The sequence below is a fragment of the Heterocephalus glaber genome, unplaced genomic scaffold, assembly GCF_053883595.1.
Source record: "Heterocephalus glaber isolate CG9 unplaced genomic scaffold, H.glaber_assembly_v1.0 deba00001610, whole genome shotgun sequence".
NCBI classification, from domain to species: domain Eukaryota; kingdom Metazoa; phylum Chordata; class Mammalia; order Rodentia; family Bathyergidae; genus Heterocephalus; species Heterocephalus glaber.
In genome coordinates this window covers 37,288,601-37,305,253 of record NW_028258381.1, presented here as the reverse complement: position 1 = coordinate 37,305,253, position 16,653 = coordinate 37,288,601, and the positions used below count along the sequence as shown (strand labels likewise).

Genomic DNA, 16,653 nt, shown 5'->3' with positions numbered 1-16,653 from the left:
CCAGGCTCTCAAACAGCTGGCATTATAGCATGTGTCACTATACCCAGCTGAGAATCAACTTTTGATTTAATTGATTTTTCTCTACTCTTTTTCTATTCTCAAATCAATTTATTTCTTTGCTAGTCTTTATTGTTTTCTTCTTTCTCCTCATTTTGGGTTTAAGTTAGTCCTTTTTCTACTTTTGTAAGGTAGGAGGTTGTTTGTTTCAGGGCTTTCTTCCTTTTCAGTATAGGCATTTATAGGTATAATTTTCCTTGGAATATTGCTTTAGTTACATCCTGAAGGTTTTGGTACATTGTGTCTCCACAAACATATTTGCTCACTTCTAATTCCCATATGATTTTCTAATTTCCTTCACAAATTTCTCTTTGACGCATTGGTTACTTAGGAGTATGCCATTTAACTCCCCCCCATATTTGTAAAGTTCCTAAATTTCCTTCTATTATTGATTTCTAACTTCATTCCATTATGGTTGGAAGACAAACTCTGTCATTGTGATACTTTCAAACTTATTGAGGTTTGTTCTATAGCCTAGAATGTAACTTATTCTGGAAAATGTCTTATGTTGTGGTTGAAAATATGTGTAATTCTACTGCTATCAGATGGAATGTCCCGCAGATTTCTGTTAGGACTACTTTGTTTACAGTGCTGTTCAAATCTCCTGTTTTTTGATCTTCTATCTAGTTGTTCTACCCATTATTGAAAGTAGGGCAATAAAGTCTCCAACTATTATTGCTAAATTGTATATTTCTCCTTCCAGTTCCCTAACCTTTGCTTCATGTATTTGGTGCTCTGTTAGATGCACATAAAATTCCCTGGTGGGTTATTATTATGAAATGTTCTTTTCTATTTCTAGCAATATTTTTGTTTTAAAGTTTATTTTATCTGCTATTGGTGTAGCCATTCCAGTTCCCTTATGGTTGTTGTTAGGATGGTATATATCTTTCTGTCCTTTTATTTTTAATCTCTTTACATTTTTTAATCTAGAATGTGTCTACTGTATACAGTATACAAGTGATCTAGTTTTTAAAAGTCCAACTTGATAATTCCTCATTTTTGATTGGTTTATTCTTTTTTAATTGTGTATATTATTCCATTGTAAGAATATACAATATTTTATACATTCTGTCATTGCTGGATATTTAATTTCTCCCCAGTTTTCACCTGAATATTTAGAAAAAAAATGGAAACAACTGAATTATTCAGCAGTAGACATTCCTGATCTTTTTGCACTACAGGGTGCTCAGTGTGCATTTTAAAAGCACATGGTAGCTGGGTGTGATAGTACATACCTGTAATCCCAGGATTCTGGGTTACTGAGGCAGAAACATGACAGTTTGGAGCCAAGGCTGGGCAACATAGTGACTTAATGAGACTCTGTCTCAAAACGTGAGAAAGGAGTGGAGGATGTAGCCCCGTGCAAAAGCCTTGAGTATAATCCCTGGTAACCCCTACCCCACCCCCACCTCCACCTCCACATATGGCTTGCTCAGTGCTGTAAGCACAGGAGAGAACTGAGAATGAGGTGCTAAGAACTTATGCCCTGCAGGTCACCAGGAGCAGCCTAGGAAGCAGGGGTTCCTGTCCTGCATGGATGAGGCGCTGTGGATGGCATGTGAGACCATAGGTACGGGGTGCTCAGTGCTGCAGAAATGCTCTCTCCCAGCCCAGGTGGTGAAGCCGTCACTCTGGCAACCATCAGCCAAGAAGGAAATGACTAGGTGACATCTGTTTTCCCAAGCAGAGATGAAAGGGGCTTCCTGCCTCAGAGCAAGCAACCACAGACCTTCAGCCTTGCAGGAGCCACGATACCAAGAGCACTCTGTGCAGCACGGCTATGGGGCCACCACGGGCTGAGTGGTCCCTGGGAAAGCTGGCCAGCATGGGAGCATGTGGTAAGCACCACGCTGGGCACGGAGGTAGCAGAGGCATTTCCTGCACAGTTCCTGACCTTGAGGTGCTCAAGGTTCAGTGCTAGGTGTTGGCCATCTACACAAACAGCTGCAATGTGACATGCAAGAGGCAGCCCAGACCCACAGAAGGGGTGGCAGGGAAATTGCCAGCAGAACAGGAAGTGCCACCCTGTGCCAACACTGCCTCTGACCCTTCATAAAAATTGTACCACAGCCACCCAGAGAGGTGCCGTGATCGTCCCTGTTTTGTAGACAAGGAAACCCAGATTCAGAGAGCCTAACAATTCACTGTAGGTCACACGGCAAGTATGAACTGGGATCCCACTTAGACCTCCCACACCAAGACGCTCCTAGGACTCCTTGCCTTGGGTCAGGGGGGGCTTCTGGAGCAGGTGTCTGCTGGGCAAGGGGGGGCTGTGGTACACTGGGCCCAGCTGCCCCCATGGGGAGCCACGAAGAGTCAGGACAATATTGCATCTGCTGCCCAGCAGGGTTCAGCTGCAGACTTTTGCCAGTGGCTGAGAGGGGCTTTTGTCTCTAGTAGGCCTGAACACCTGTTCACCATGGCCAGGTCTCCCTCCCCACTGTGATCCCTGGAGAAATGACCCAAGTGCATCAGGGGACCTAGTCAGGAGGGTGGGTAGAGGTGTCACAAACACTGTCATGTACGGCAGGGTTGGTAACACATTCCATGGTAGCATCCACTACTGCAGTGACAACACTAAGAGACACAGCTGTGTGCAGCAGCCCGGATAGGACTCAGGAGCATGAAGCTGAAAAATAGAAAGTCACTGAAGGCACAATACAGTCACTGAAGGCTTGTCCAAACAGGCTTCAAAGCACATCAAATAAAGTTGGGTGTGGTGGTGCACACCTGTAATCCTGGCACTCTGGGAGGCTGAGGCAGGAGGATGGCAAGTTGGAGCCCAGCCTGGGCAACTTAGTGACTTAGCGAGACCCTGTCTCAAGATGAAAAAGATGGAGGATGTATCTCAGCGCCAAGGTACTAAAGTCAATCCCCAGTACCACAATAAAACACCCCAAACAAACAAAAAGTCACATGCAACAAAACTCTGCTGTCCAGGGCATTCAGAAAAACTGCACTGGGGAGCAAGGGGCTGGTCTGATCAGAGTGGAAGCTCGCCTTGGGGAGGACAGCCACACACATGTGACCTTGGGAGGGTACAGGGGACGTCACGATGCTGCTGTAGCTGAGGTCAGGGTGTCCATGTTGTTGTTCTCTGCCACATGGATGCGTGCTGTGCATACATCTTTACTGCGTGTGAAACGCTCATGGACAGTGGGTAGTGAAGCTGCCCTCAAAATAGAACAACATGCTTTGGACCCCATTCAGGCAGTTTTTCTCTTCCAAACACTATAACTCAGCCAGACTCAGTGCCATCACCAGGCACCAAACCAGTGGCCTGTGTCAAGCTCCGGCAGTTTCTCTGAAAACAGTTTGCCCAGAAATGCAATCTTAGATGAGGAGGCTGTGAATTCCATTGGCCCTCTCGGCTCATGGCCCATCTCTAACCTCAGTCAGAGCTGCAAAGTGTGGCAGCACTGACCCAACCTGGGTGGGGTCTGGCTTCCAGGTCCCCGGTCCTTGGGTCCCTCTATAAACAGCCCCAAAGCAAGTTAGGCTCCAGGACCGGGTTCTGCGGGGACTGCCTTGGTGCCTGCCTTTCCTGGGAAGCACAGGTCATGGGGACCTGCCTTCCCATGCCCAAAGTCCATGACAGCCACAGGCACCCTCTTGCCCTCACTCATTCGAGGCATTTATCATGTGTCCCCTCTCGCCATTACTATCAATCCCAACATCTTGATCTCAGCCTCAAGTTACCATCCACCTATTCCATGGCCTCACTGCAACCGTGACCCTGGGCTTTTCTCTGACTGTTCACCAAACAGGGCTCCAAGCACAGCCTGCTTCCTGCCCCTCCCTTCCTCAACTTTCACACTGAGTCTCAGAGAACCCCACTTGCCATTTTTCAATGTAAAAGAGATGACACATGTACAGTACCTGGCATGTGGCAGGTGCTCAATAAACAGGAGATGCGGAGCTGTCCCTGAGCTCTGATACATATACTTCCTGCTGGCTCCTGTTCTCCCTTGGCCAGTCTCCCACTGGATCTGCAGCCTGGATGCCTGGGACCTGAAAAGAGAAAGACTATCAGACCTGGAGCAGGGGTGCAGGGTAGAGGGGAAAGGGAAAGTAATAGATCAAAGGGTGGGTGCTCTGCTATGGAAGAAAGACCTGTCACCTGACAGTGACAGGTGGACCACACCTGGCAGGGGAGAAGGGCTTCTGCCCCATCCAGTGGTGTGGACATCTGGGAAGGCCACAGACCTCTATGGGTAGAGACCTTGGGTTGCCATGGGGTGACTCCCAGCCACCACGAAAGTTCTCTGCAGGGTCTGACCACAGCACCTGTAGAGCTGAGCTGCTTTCAGTGGCTACAAACTCATCAAGTTGAAGGCAGCAAGCAGTACTCTGACCTGGCAGAGCTGGCTTCGCTGTGAATCACATCTCCGGCCTCCAGCTTGCCATGGGCCTGGGTAGGAAGCCTCCGTGGTACACACACTCTAATTTCTCAAGGGTTGAATTGCTCACGGTGGCCGACAAGGCCATTTCAAATGCCAGACTCAGCTGCTCCAAGGCCCAGCTGGGCCTCTGAGCTTTTCGGAGCAGGACCAGTTCTCCTGGAAAGGAGGCCAGGGAGAGGGATGGGGTCCTCACAGCCTGACAAGGTGAAGAGGGAGGGGTCTTCCACCTGGCCTGACAGCTGTCCCAACTCCCAGAGGTCTTGGGAAGCTGCTCAAGACCTCTCTGTGCTGCAGTGACAAGGACTCTGGACACTGCTGTGTAATCAAGAACTTGCTGGTCTTGGCTTTGAGCATTAATCACAGGTGACACCAGGTCTCCCAGGGCTGACGGAAGCTGTTCCTGCTGGTGCCGTGCGGGTGGGGGAGCTGACAGAGGCCCGGGGCTGGGGAGGGACAGGGATGCATCTCTGGTGGACACTTTCTCCTTGGTCTCCTTACAGGCATCCTGTGCTGTGGTGGGGACAGGAGGCACATGGCTGCCTAGGACTGTGGCCAGGGCTGGGGAGGTTGTGAGAGCTCTCACCCCAGGGAAGGTCCACAGACCCACAGGCTGGCGAGCAAATTCAGGGGAACTGATAATCTTCTGCATTTATTAAAAAAAGAATATTTCTTTTATCAGCCCCCAGAAGAGGATTCTTATTTATTTTTAAATTTTAAGAAAGGTTTTAATTCTAAGAAAGGGAAAACAGGTCTGCACAATTGCTCTTTGCCATTCTCCCTTCCTGCCATGTCAACACAGATTGGGGAAACTGAGGCACAGCCAACAGTGAGGCTGGACTTTTTTTATTCTGGTTTTAGGACTTTGATTTAAGATTAAAGAACTTGGCCCTAAGGCCAGGGAAGACTTCTAGGGTTCTTTTTTGGTAAATCAATCTTTTGACTGCTTGAGATACTGACTTTTGGGTATAATATTGAGTAGATAGATGCTTATGTACAATCTGCTGTGTGCCAGGCACATTGTTAGGCACAATTAAAAGCTCTCAAGGACTCCTTGAGGTAGGTGGTATCACTGCCACTATCACCATCTTACAGCCAAGAAAATAAAAGCCAGGAGAAGTTCAAGGTCACAGCATAAAGGTGGGATTTGGATCCAAAGTTCTCTGATTCTCCTTAATTGCTATTGTACAAAACACTAGAATTGTTTACCAAAAAGCTTACTTTCCAAAGGGCTAAGACCAGAAAATGTGTGTATAAAAGCCACCTGTAATATCACTTCAGTACATAAGTGTAAGGCAGAACTAAGACCAGGTTCCAAGATGGCAGATGTGAGCTAGTCCACGGGGAGGCATGTGATAGGCAGAATGCACCTGCACTTTCTTTCTTTTCTTTTTCTTTTTTAAATACTGGGGATTGAGCCCAGGGTCTTCACACCGAGCTACATCCCCGTCCCTTTTTAAAGTTTTTTTCTTTTAAATTTTGAGACAGGGTCTCAAGTCACTGAGTCTCTTGCTTTGGGTTCAAACTTGTGATACTCCTGCCTCAGCCTCCCTGAGTGCTGGAGTTACAAGTGTAATCCACATCCAAGTGTACACTCGTGTCTTGTATCCTCCTTAAGAATAAACAAAGAGCCAAGGCAGCAGAAATTTTAAACCAATAGGTCTGGAAGATTAAATTGAAAAAATTTCCCCAAAAGTTCAATAAAAAGTTAAAGAGAAGGAAGATAAGAAAGGGAGGGGGAGAGAAGGAAGTCAATTTAAAAGTTCTAGTATCTGATAAACAAAAATCCCTGAAATACCTTATAGAGATTGTGAAAGAGAAATGATGTTAGAGATTGCCTTACAAGCTTATTGTACTTTCTAACTCTGTATGACTCATTTTAATTTAGCAGAACAAAACAAAACAAAAAATCCAAGTAAACATCAGAAACAACTAAATACACACCAATGGTTGGAAATATGGGCAGTGAATTTAAGTATGAAGAATCAATAGTCACCTCCATTTTCTGCACACCTTGTGTTCTATCATTTGTAATGTTGTGAGATGGCTTACCATTGTGTAAACAGAAAGTGCTGACTGCGTGCCCAGCACTTCTTAGATGTCACCTCACTTGTCCTTCACAGGAACTAAGTTAGGTTGGTTTAATTATTTCCATTTTATGGATGAAGAAGTAGGGTCAGAGAGCTGAATAACAGAGTGAGATCTCATAGCCAGTGATGGAAGAGAAGAGTCCGACTCAGCCCTTTTAGATGTCCCATCATCTGACCTTGAACTAGAGATCGAAGAGCTAACACTTATTAAGCAAACCGCTCATCTAATCAATGACATTCCTTGCTCCCTCACTTTCAGATTTTCTTCTTTATTACTTTAATCCCTCATTTTGCTGGAGCACATCCTCTAGTAGTTGTCTCTGAAAAGGTACATGGTAGTTGCTATATGCTACGCAATGTTCTATGTAGATAATCTATGGTATGTGAACTTTCCCATTTAATACATACAACAACTCTATGAGGTAATTATTCCTGCTCTTTTTATTTTACAGAAGAAGAAACCAGTGCTCTGAGAGAACCAACTGTCTGTCTCATCCTGATTCCCCAGTAGAATTTAGCATGGGGCCTTACTCTTAGTAGATCTTTGACATAAATTTATATATTTATTTATTATAAATATCGAATATTGAATAAAATAAACAATGAGATTGCTATTGGTTCAAATCTAGAAAGCTACAAGCCCTTTGGAAATGAGGGCAGACACTGGGGGGACAAGGAGGACAGACATTTTTTTTCTCTCCAAGAGGAGCCCAGCACTGAAGCTTTGGAACCTGAAGAGAGCCAGGGGTCAGTTAGATAAATGCATCTCTGACTAACTGATTTGCCTGGATGATTGGAGTGACCAGCTTGAGATGTAGGGTTTAATTATTCCAATGAAATTCCACCTATCTGAAAGGACATCTGGCAAAAAACAATATAAAAAAGGGAAGATTGTTTAGAAGGAAGCTCTACTGCCTGTGAGAAGGGACCGAAAAGCTTACAGCCTTGAAGTGCTGCCTTCTACCCCACTCCCACCCTCCAACTCCCCTTCATGCTTACAAAAAGGGCACTTACAGAAGCAGCTAGAAATTTCACCCTGCAAGGCTCTCCTTTGCATCCCAGTTAACTTGTTAACCTCTGTCTATCTCAGCTCATTCAACCGAAATGTTGACAGGATAATATTTCCCATCAATTAGGATGTGTACAGCAATCAGCAGAGCTTCACTGGTACATATTTTGAAAGCAGCAATTATCATCTTAAATTTACAGTAGAGGGGCAGACACTGCCAGCTGCCAGCCCACTATCCATTCTCTCTTACTTATTATCAGATCCCCAATTTTTTGTAGCGTTAATTGAGCCCATCTTAAAAACTGTATTCCCAGCCTCCCTTGCAGCTATAAGTGGCTGAATGACACAATTCTGCCTAAGTGAAGCTTTTAGGTGAGACATCAAGGAAGCCTCTTTAACGGGGGCAGGGGATTAGGTGAGAAGAACCTTTTCTTTTTCCTTGTCTTCCTACCTGGAATGTGGTGAGTGTGGAAGTAGGGCAGCTACTCTGTGGCCATGAAGACAAGGCCATATTCTAAAGATGATCGAATAGGATGCTACAAGAATCTTGGGTCGTGGGTGACACTCCTGGAAAGCTAGCCTTTGAGTTCTTGGTCCATGAGAAGAAGAATATCACTAGTATGCATAAAATCTGATTTTGTTTCTATTACTTGCAAGTGAAAAAAAAATCCTAACGGGTACAGGTGATATATAAAACCCATGCCTTCTAAGTCATACTGGTTCCAACCACAGATTTCTGAGCCCTTAAGTCTGAGCAAATGCCTTATATATTTGCTCCTGTTCCTTTTATCTAGTTACAAAACCAGAGTGGGCAAGTGATCAGCAGACAAAGCACTACCTGTGAGGGAGACACAAATGAGGTGCCACTGGGGGACCAGCAAGGCAAAGAGGACACAGGGATCCCCCGGGAAACTGGACCAGCAGCCTCCACTGTCACCCAGGTACCAAAGCTTCTTAGTGGGCTATACCACCTATTCTCAGGTAAGCACAGCAAAGGGGCAGTGGTTCCTGTGGATATAAATGTCTCTTTTAGGACAGAAAGAAGCATTTGCAGGAAGTAAGGGTGGGAGGATGTTGCCGATCACTGATCCAAGAGACCCAGGCTGTGACCCGACTTCTTCTGTGAGGGCTTTGTTCTCGTCCCAAGACATCTGATTTTGGAAGGACACATGCCTCTTGCATTACTGAAAGATATTGCTCCCCCCAGTTCTCATTTTTCTAACAGTACTGCAGGAAAGCTTTTGAAAAGAGCACAATTAGGAATGACAGATTTAAATTGTTCTGAAATGCGTATCGATTTAGCACATTGGCTCTTTATAAGCATTTGCCCCGTCTGGATTCCAGGGCTATGCACGCGGCAGATGGACAGCTTGGAGGCAACTCTGAGCTGGGGCGGGGCCACCCTGCCAAACCCAAATCACAGAGTGTGGTCACCTTCTTGGAGTCTTGTGAGATTCAGCTTTGATAGTAAGGAAATACTGTCCCTCCTGCTATTCCCTTTGATGCCTGGTCAGCACATCACCCTCACCCTGGAGGCTGGTGGCTGCTGAGACCACCCGCTGATTTCAATTCAAGATGCCTCCATGTTTTCAAAGGCGGACCCTCTGCTTTCCTGGTGGAGCTCTTTTCCCCTGGCATACATGTTGATGTCTTGGCTGTTGTCTTATGGTTGGGATCAGAAGTCAGCTGCAGAGCCTGCTGACCCCTGAATCCCTCAAGTTGGCCTCACGGAGAGGGGGTCATGGTATCTGGTGTGTTGTGGTTCTTCAACCAATGTCTGCTGAATCGAGTGCTCTCGAGATTTGAGGATTGGTGATAAAAACATTCTGTTGTTGTGGAATCGTGCTTAGCATTAGTTAGCTCAGAAGGAAATGATTGGCCTGGGTTGGCCACCCTAGGGTCTTGCTGGCTGCTCCAGGAGGGGTGACAATGCTTTCCTTGGGATTTCTACCCTCGTTTGCCACTCTGAGGCCTTGGGAGGAGGCCCTGTGTTGCCCTCGTGTGTCTCTTTAGCACACTTTGGCACACCGATGATTGTGAGCCAAGAACACACAAGTTTCCTTCCAAGTCCAGCCCGGAGACTCCATGCAAAAGCAACCCAGACACATAGCATATTTTTGTGCATGAGGAGGAAGGAAATGATGAGTTGCCTTTTGATCTGGAGTGTCAGGGAGGTGATGTGGCAGTAGCAGAATCAAGACACGGGAAAGTCCCTGCCCTACTCTGGAGTGTGAACCAGCATAATCCTGCTCCTGGGAGCCTTTCGGGCCGGCTGTGAATGTGTGGGCTGGGCCCAAAGGCTCCAAGAACCTTCTCAGTGAAAAGGTTGGGCCCTCCTCGAGTTGCATAGAAAAGGTCACCAGCATCATCAGGTAAGAGCCCCACCCAGAAAGCAGCCACAAGGAGAAGCAAGAGGATTCTAAATCTTCCCCTTTATCTTCTTCCCTTCCCACTTGGCTGGCACCAGAGTCCCGAGGGAGCCTGCAGCAAGGTTCAAGTGGCAGAGCAGGCGGGCCCTGGATGCCTTTGGATGTCAACCCGAGGAGTGTCTGCCAAGTCTGTGATGAGGACATCCCAGGGTGGACCCAGGACAGGGAGCGGGGCGAGCCCCACTGTTTATTCACTCACTCATTTGATTCATTCAGTATTACTACATGCAGAAGGCAGAGAAACGAGGAAGGAAAAGAAAAACTTTAGGATAAGGTTCAGGGGGGAAAAACCAAGACAAGAACAAGTGAAAATGAGACACAAATGCCCAACACAGAAATAGCCAGAGTCAAGCAAAGGAGGGGAGGAGCAGCTGAGAGCTGAGGCACTGGCGGTGAGAAATGCATTCATGGGGGAGGAGAGAGGCTGTGAGGCCCCTGCAGCCGGCGGGAGGAGGGAGAGGGAGGAGACAGCCGGCACCGCAGCCCAGCCTGGCCGTAGAACATGCGTTTATCAGTGTTAGAGACCGAACCAAGGGGCCTTACATTCCTGCATGCTAGGCAAGCACTCACCACTCAGCTGAACTCCCAGTCGGCCCTAGATGAAAGATGAGCGTTGCTCAGACAACGCAAACCAGAGGTGTGGCTCATGACTCACCATGGGATTCCTCGGGACTCAGGGCGGCGGCTGCAGCCCAGATGAGGCTGCCTCTCCAGTGAGGGGCCATCCTATCCATCACAGGCTTCCTCTGAGGCCTCGGCTATGGGCACCACACAGACCAAGCGGTGGCATCTTCTGCATTCACGAGGTGCACCGAAAATAGACGTGGACTTGATGTGGCAATTGATTTAAAATGCACTTCCCGTCCCTGGGCTGTTTCGGGAAAAGTCCTAGGAGCAGGTAAATCCAGTAACACTTCTAAGCGCATTTCTGTGCATTTGAAAAGAACTCTGCCGACTTTTTCCATCAACTGGGTCAGTAGCTGGAAAAATACAGGGCTTGGGTTTTCTTATCCTGGAGCAGGTAACGGCTTGGACTTCTGGCTTCCTACTTCGCCATGATAATCCACGGATCTATGGAGCCATGAGGTCGGGAGACAGCCCCTCAACCACAGCAGGAACCTGCCACTGCCAGGAAGGAGCCTCGCAGCCTGCTGCACACAGCCTCCCAGCTCTTCTGTCTAAAAGGCCTTCAGGTCTGGCCGAAACCAGGTGCAAGAGGCAGTGGTTCTGGGCTGTATTCAGGCCCCAGACGTCTTTGTTGTACCCTGTGTTGTTCAAGGTGCAAGGTCAAAGCTGCACTTTCTCAGCTATGGCTTTGGCGGGCAGATTTCCAGACCCCACGAGAGAAAGGAAGTGGATTTCAGGGGCTGCCGTGGGAGAGACTTTATCCAATAAGCTGCTGTCTCTGGAGGTTCCTCCTGTTGACTAAGAGAGTCTGGAGGTTGGGGTTCCATGGGCAGGGTCCCCACACATAAGGAAGATGCAGCCCTTGCCCTCAAGAGCTTAAAGTTGGAATTGCTTATTGGTGCAAAGTGACAGGTTCCTCCAAACAAGGAAAGAGGTGGGGGGGAAAGGTCGCTGAAATTCTACCATTGCTAAACAAAAATGAAGTCAAACCTGAAGAATCTTTGAGTAAAGAGGTAAGACTGACAGCTCCCCCTCACAAGCCCACTTCAAACCCGAGTCACAAACAAGAAGTCCCCACCTAGGTGCTCTGTCAGTCCGCACCCTGTAGAATTCAGGAAAAACCCTAAACCATGTTGACCCTTTTGCCTGGGCTTCTGATGTGCAGATCCCCTACCAGGTGGAGGTAGCATCTTTTAAATCTCTCACTTCTTTGTATACCCTGTGGCTTAGCAAGTGTTTTACAGACATGAGTATTTAATATTTATGAAGTGATTGATTTCCAATGGGTAAGCACTGGCTTGCTTTTCCTTGTCATAGTTCCCTCTCTTTGGCTGATGAGACCTTGCTATCCTTGTGTGTGGTGAGGGCTACAGCTGCCAAGCAGCTCCTTTGCCCTCCACTCGTGTAGGGGTTCTGCTGCACCTGCAGTTCGGAGTTCAGTGCCAAATCCTTCCTGCAGTCCCAATCAGTCACAGCTATAGTGAGAGACATCTTCCAATTTCTGACTTACAGGGACAGTCACTGTGGCACCAGGCATCTTTACTGGGGAGAGGTAGGCAAGCCAGCGGGTCCTGCACCCATGGGGCCAGCAGTCCAGGTGCTGGTTCTCCGACACCATGTCTGTGTCACTGCTGTGGCCGAGGGACCTTCTACATCTTCAAGGAAAACACTCAGGCTCTCCATGGGGTCGTTCTAGGTTTGGCTCTGTTTGTGGGATTCTAATTCTTTGAAAGCTGATAATCTGACATCAGCCTGAACTTGTGGAATTGCACGGACCTTGCCTTGACTCTCTCACTATGGAATGCAACAAGAAGGTCCTGGTAGCATCTGCAGCAGGTGAGCTTTGGGACAGACATTCCCAGACAGCCAGGTCCTGTCCCAATCCACAAAAGATGTGAGGTTGGGAGCACATGGCATCCAAGAAGACAGGGCTGTGGGAAGCCCAGACCTCTCTGTCCTGCCTGTTCATGCTTGGGTCACCTGTGACCAGATCCTAGACAATCAGGACCAGGCTGGGCTTCCCAGGAGGAGCATGAATAAGCAAGACACTGACCATGGATTGAAGGATGCAATAGCAATGCTTCATTTTTGATCGAACAGGAGGTTAAGATGAGTGCTTCAAAGTTCAGCACACCTGCTTACTCTGGAAAGAGCAACTGGACAATTTAAAAGAGCAACAACCACCACTTCTCAACCCTAGGACTGGTGGCCCGGGCTCAGAGGTTCCCATCAATGTCACCCCCTGCCTTCGGTGTGTCTGGTGGCAGCATTTCTAGAAGAATTGAGCAGGATCCCTAGGTCCAGGGCTCTTATTACTGCTATTACCTGAACAGTGAACATTTCCATTGGGATTAGGTGGGCACAGAAGCAATGTTCAATCTGCTTCAAGTTTCCAGGCTGGGAAACTATGCCAAGCAGACGCTGAGGGAGTGTGTTAGTTACAATGCATTAATTGAGCAGCCACTATGTTGGGAGCAAAATAGGTTTCTATAGCCAATTAAATACGAAGCTATGAGAGGGGGAAAGGGATGGAGCAAGAGGGTGACTCAGAGAGGTCTCTTTACTTGTAATTAACCACAAAATAAACAGCTCCCTCGTGGAATGGGGCGCCGCACTTCAATTAGCTCCATGTTATTCTGTCCCCTATTAGTTCAGATAATCAAGGGTTGGCTGTAATTAATTTATAGAATGTGCTCAGGAGCAGAGCCAAATGGCAGCTGGGAAGGCTGGCAGAGCAGTGCATTTCTCCCAAGTGCCTCCGGGAAGGACTCACTCTGGCTCAGCCTCCCCAAACAAGTCAGGGTCACCCTGGGGTGATGGGGAGGTGGGCAGAGGTCAACATAGGCTGCTTTTGTGGCTGGTGGCAACCACAGCTTCCCCCACCTTCTTCTGCTCAATCCCTGAGACTCCAAGCCCTGAAGGGTGGTGACATTTGAAATAAAAACATCTTATCCAGACAATGGAATATTACTCAGCCATAAAAACGAATGGTGTCTGACACATGGATGAACCTTGAAGGTATGACACTGAGTGAAAGAAGCCAGACACCAAAGGCCACATGTTGTGTGACTATTTATACAATGTGTTCAGAATGGTCCAATCTATAGAGGTAGAAAATAGATGAGTACAGTCGGCACTCTGCACCCATGGGTTAACCCATATCTGAGGATCAAAAATATTTGAAAGAAAAAAATTATATCTGTATTGAATCCATATAGACTTTTCTTGGTTTTATTCCATAAACAATAGATTGTAAAAACTATTTACATAGAATTGATGTTGGATCAGCTATAAGAAGTCATCTAGAGATGACTTAAAGGGAGTATGCGAAGGTTCTATGCAAACACTACAGCATTTTATGTGAGGGACTTGAGCATTCATGCGTTTTGGTATCCACGGGTTGGGTTCTGGAACCAGTGTCTCCCAAGAACACTGGGGGATAATGTGGTCGCCAGGGCCCAGGGGCAGGGGACCACAGGGGTGACTGCTAGTGGATACGGGAGAGACAAAAATGTTTGGAACTATGCGGAAGTGATGGTTGTTCAGCACTGTGACTGGACTAAATGCCACTCACTTATTCTCTTTAAAATGGTAAATTTTATGTGAATTTTACTCAGTAAATGAAGGTGTGTTTAAACTGATGAAACCTTATTACAGTAAAAGATATATATATATAGACTCTCCCCTTCAAAGTACTCCCTCTCATTTTGAACACTTTTTTTTTAGTGCCAGGGATCAAACTCAGGACCTTGCACTCGCCAGGCAGGAGCGGTGCCACTGAGCTCCATGTCTGACACTCTTACCCCATTGTTCTTGGCACTTTCTGAAGCAGCTCCGGCAGTGCTCGTGAAAACATGACAGTGCATCCTCAGCCATCTTGTTCACCGGATCTGACACCTTCAACCTCTGGCTCTTCCTCAGAGCTCAAATGACCGTGAAAGGGAAACTTTTTGAGTTGATTCAAGACATTCAAGCAGCCATGACAGGGGAACTAAAGACACTCGTAGAAGAGGACTTCGGGAGCTGCTTCAGAAAGTATCGAGAACAATGGGTAATTGAGTTCAAGGCGAGGGGCAGTATTTCAAGGGGCATGAATGACAATGTGTCTTTTACTGTAATACATTTTTAAGGTTTAATAATTCAGCATATATTTTGATCACACCATATACAATTTCCTGAGTTCAGATGCATTGGGCCCTGGCGGCAAACCCACGGCAAACAGCCTGGCTGGGAGCATTATTATCTCTGGCCAATACACAAAACAGTTGGGACTCAGAGAGGGGATATGAGGGGACGCAGGAGTTGGGGAGAAGCTGGATTTGGACACCAGGTGGTGGCCCATGGTTTATCACTGGAGGACTCCAGTGGCTTTTCAAAGGTGAGGTCTCTGGAGAAGGGGACAGTACAAAAATCTCGGGAGGATGGAACCAGAGTCAGGGGGCAAAAGGAGGCGGTGGGTTTTAGAAGAGAGGATGGGGACATGGGGCTTGTGATGGAGAAAAGGGAACAAGAACTCAGGGTTTTATTTAGCAACCACAGGTGCAGAGCTGAGAAAAGGAAAGAGAAATGAAAAGCAACACAGAGAGAGGGAAGCTGGGGCGGCGTGGGAGAGCGGGTAAGAGGGCAGGTCCTCGGGGGACTGCGGAGACCTCAGGCCGCATCCCTCCTCCTGAGCGCTCCTGGAGCCACAAGTCACCCATATGTGAACTTGAGTAATTTCCCGGAGGCTGGTTCATCGGTTTTAAAACCATTGTTGATCTTGAAACTCCAAAATACTCAGACTCACCCTTTCCACCTATCCGGGCAAGTAAGAGGGGCCAGGAGCTGAGTGATACCAAACATCTCAGATACACCCGTTCTCTTTCCCAGGCAGGCTGTTGTCCAGAGTGAGGGTCAGTCTTGCTCCTCTCCTCCTCTCTTCTCTCCTTCCCTCCCCTCTTCTTCCTCTCTCTCTCTCTCTCTCTGATTTACAGTGTAAAAATGTCTCTAAGGGAATTTGTCAGGTTGGAGGTTTGCTTGTGGGTGTTTCTTTTCACTTTCTCTACAAAAACACGAAGCCAGCAAACACAAGACCGCGTCTTTCTGATGTTTCTGCTTCCTACACCACAGCTGTGGTGGAAATAATAGCACCAGGGGTTCGAATGCAGCAGCAAGAGAATTCAGGACTCCTTACACTCAGACACCATCTCTGCCTTCTCGCCATGCAGGTGAACAATGATAAATCAGATGCCAGCCAGGAAGCCTTTTAATGGTGTGCTAATGACACAATCACCAGTAATGAAATGAGGCACCCGTCAAAATTGCACCCAGAAACTGTCGATCAGCATTACCAGACTCAGCGCTGTTAGGACCGCATTTTCTTGGTGGTGGAGTGGCAAAGCTGCTGTTCTGTCATCATCTCTCCCTTCTTGCCTTGCACTGGGAGCTCTGGAAGAGTCGATTTAGGAAGCCAGGCTTGAAGGTTACATGAGCAAGTGCAGGCTGGGGCTCCAGCTGGCAGGTGGTGACAGCTGGGATCAACCTGAAATTCCTGCATTGAAGGTTGTTACCCTCTGCCCTGAGTGACTTTAAGATAGTGAGGATGTATCATTCCTTTCTTATTTTAAGGGCTGCCTCTAAAGCCTGGATGACTTTTTCTTTTCTTTTCTTTTTTGGTACCGGGGATTGAACTCAGGACCTTGTGCTTGCAAGGCAGGCGGCGGAACCACTGAGCTAAATCCCCGGCCCCATGGATGACTTTTTCAAACCAGGGAAGACAGTTTAATGCCATAAAAGAAGGCTGTGCAGTCTCTCAGGAGCAGAGGATCTCTAGGGACTGCCAACGTCTCTCTAGGTCACAGAACCGAGGGCTTCCTGGAGCACTTCATCAGGAATTAAGAAACCACTAAGGCTACAAGAAACCTCCATCGGGAAGCAAACTCTCCTGGACCTTCTGCCTCCTTGGGAGGTGCTCAGCCCACAATGCCTGGCTTGGGCATCCTACTATTTCCCACTCCATTCTGCTTGTGGGCAGGGGTGGGCTTTGGGGGGGTGATGCTGGA

General features: G+C 47.5%; 1 protein-coding gene across 8 annotated transcripts in view; it reads right to left on the bottom strand.

Moving 5' to 3' along the window:
* The window catches only part of Card11 (caspase recruitment domain family member 11), a 111,849-nt gene that overhangs the window by 36,374 nt on the left and 58,822 nt on the right, over positions 1–16,653 (bottom strand). For 7 of the 8 annotated variants that reach the window (XM_013070611.3, XM_087196493.1, XM_087196494.1 and 4 more), the window contains one exon: positions 3,937–4,068. In XM_013070611.3, coding sequence (XP_012926065.1) covers positions 3,937–3,943 — 7 coding nt within the window. In that variant the 5' untranslated portion in view covers positions 3,944–4,068. Of the gene's footprint in view, positions 1–3,936; positions 4,069–15,942; positions 16,040–16,653 lie in introns of all 8 variants that reach the window. The other variant, XM_021254690.2, reaches the window with a different exon arrangement.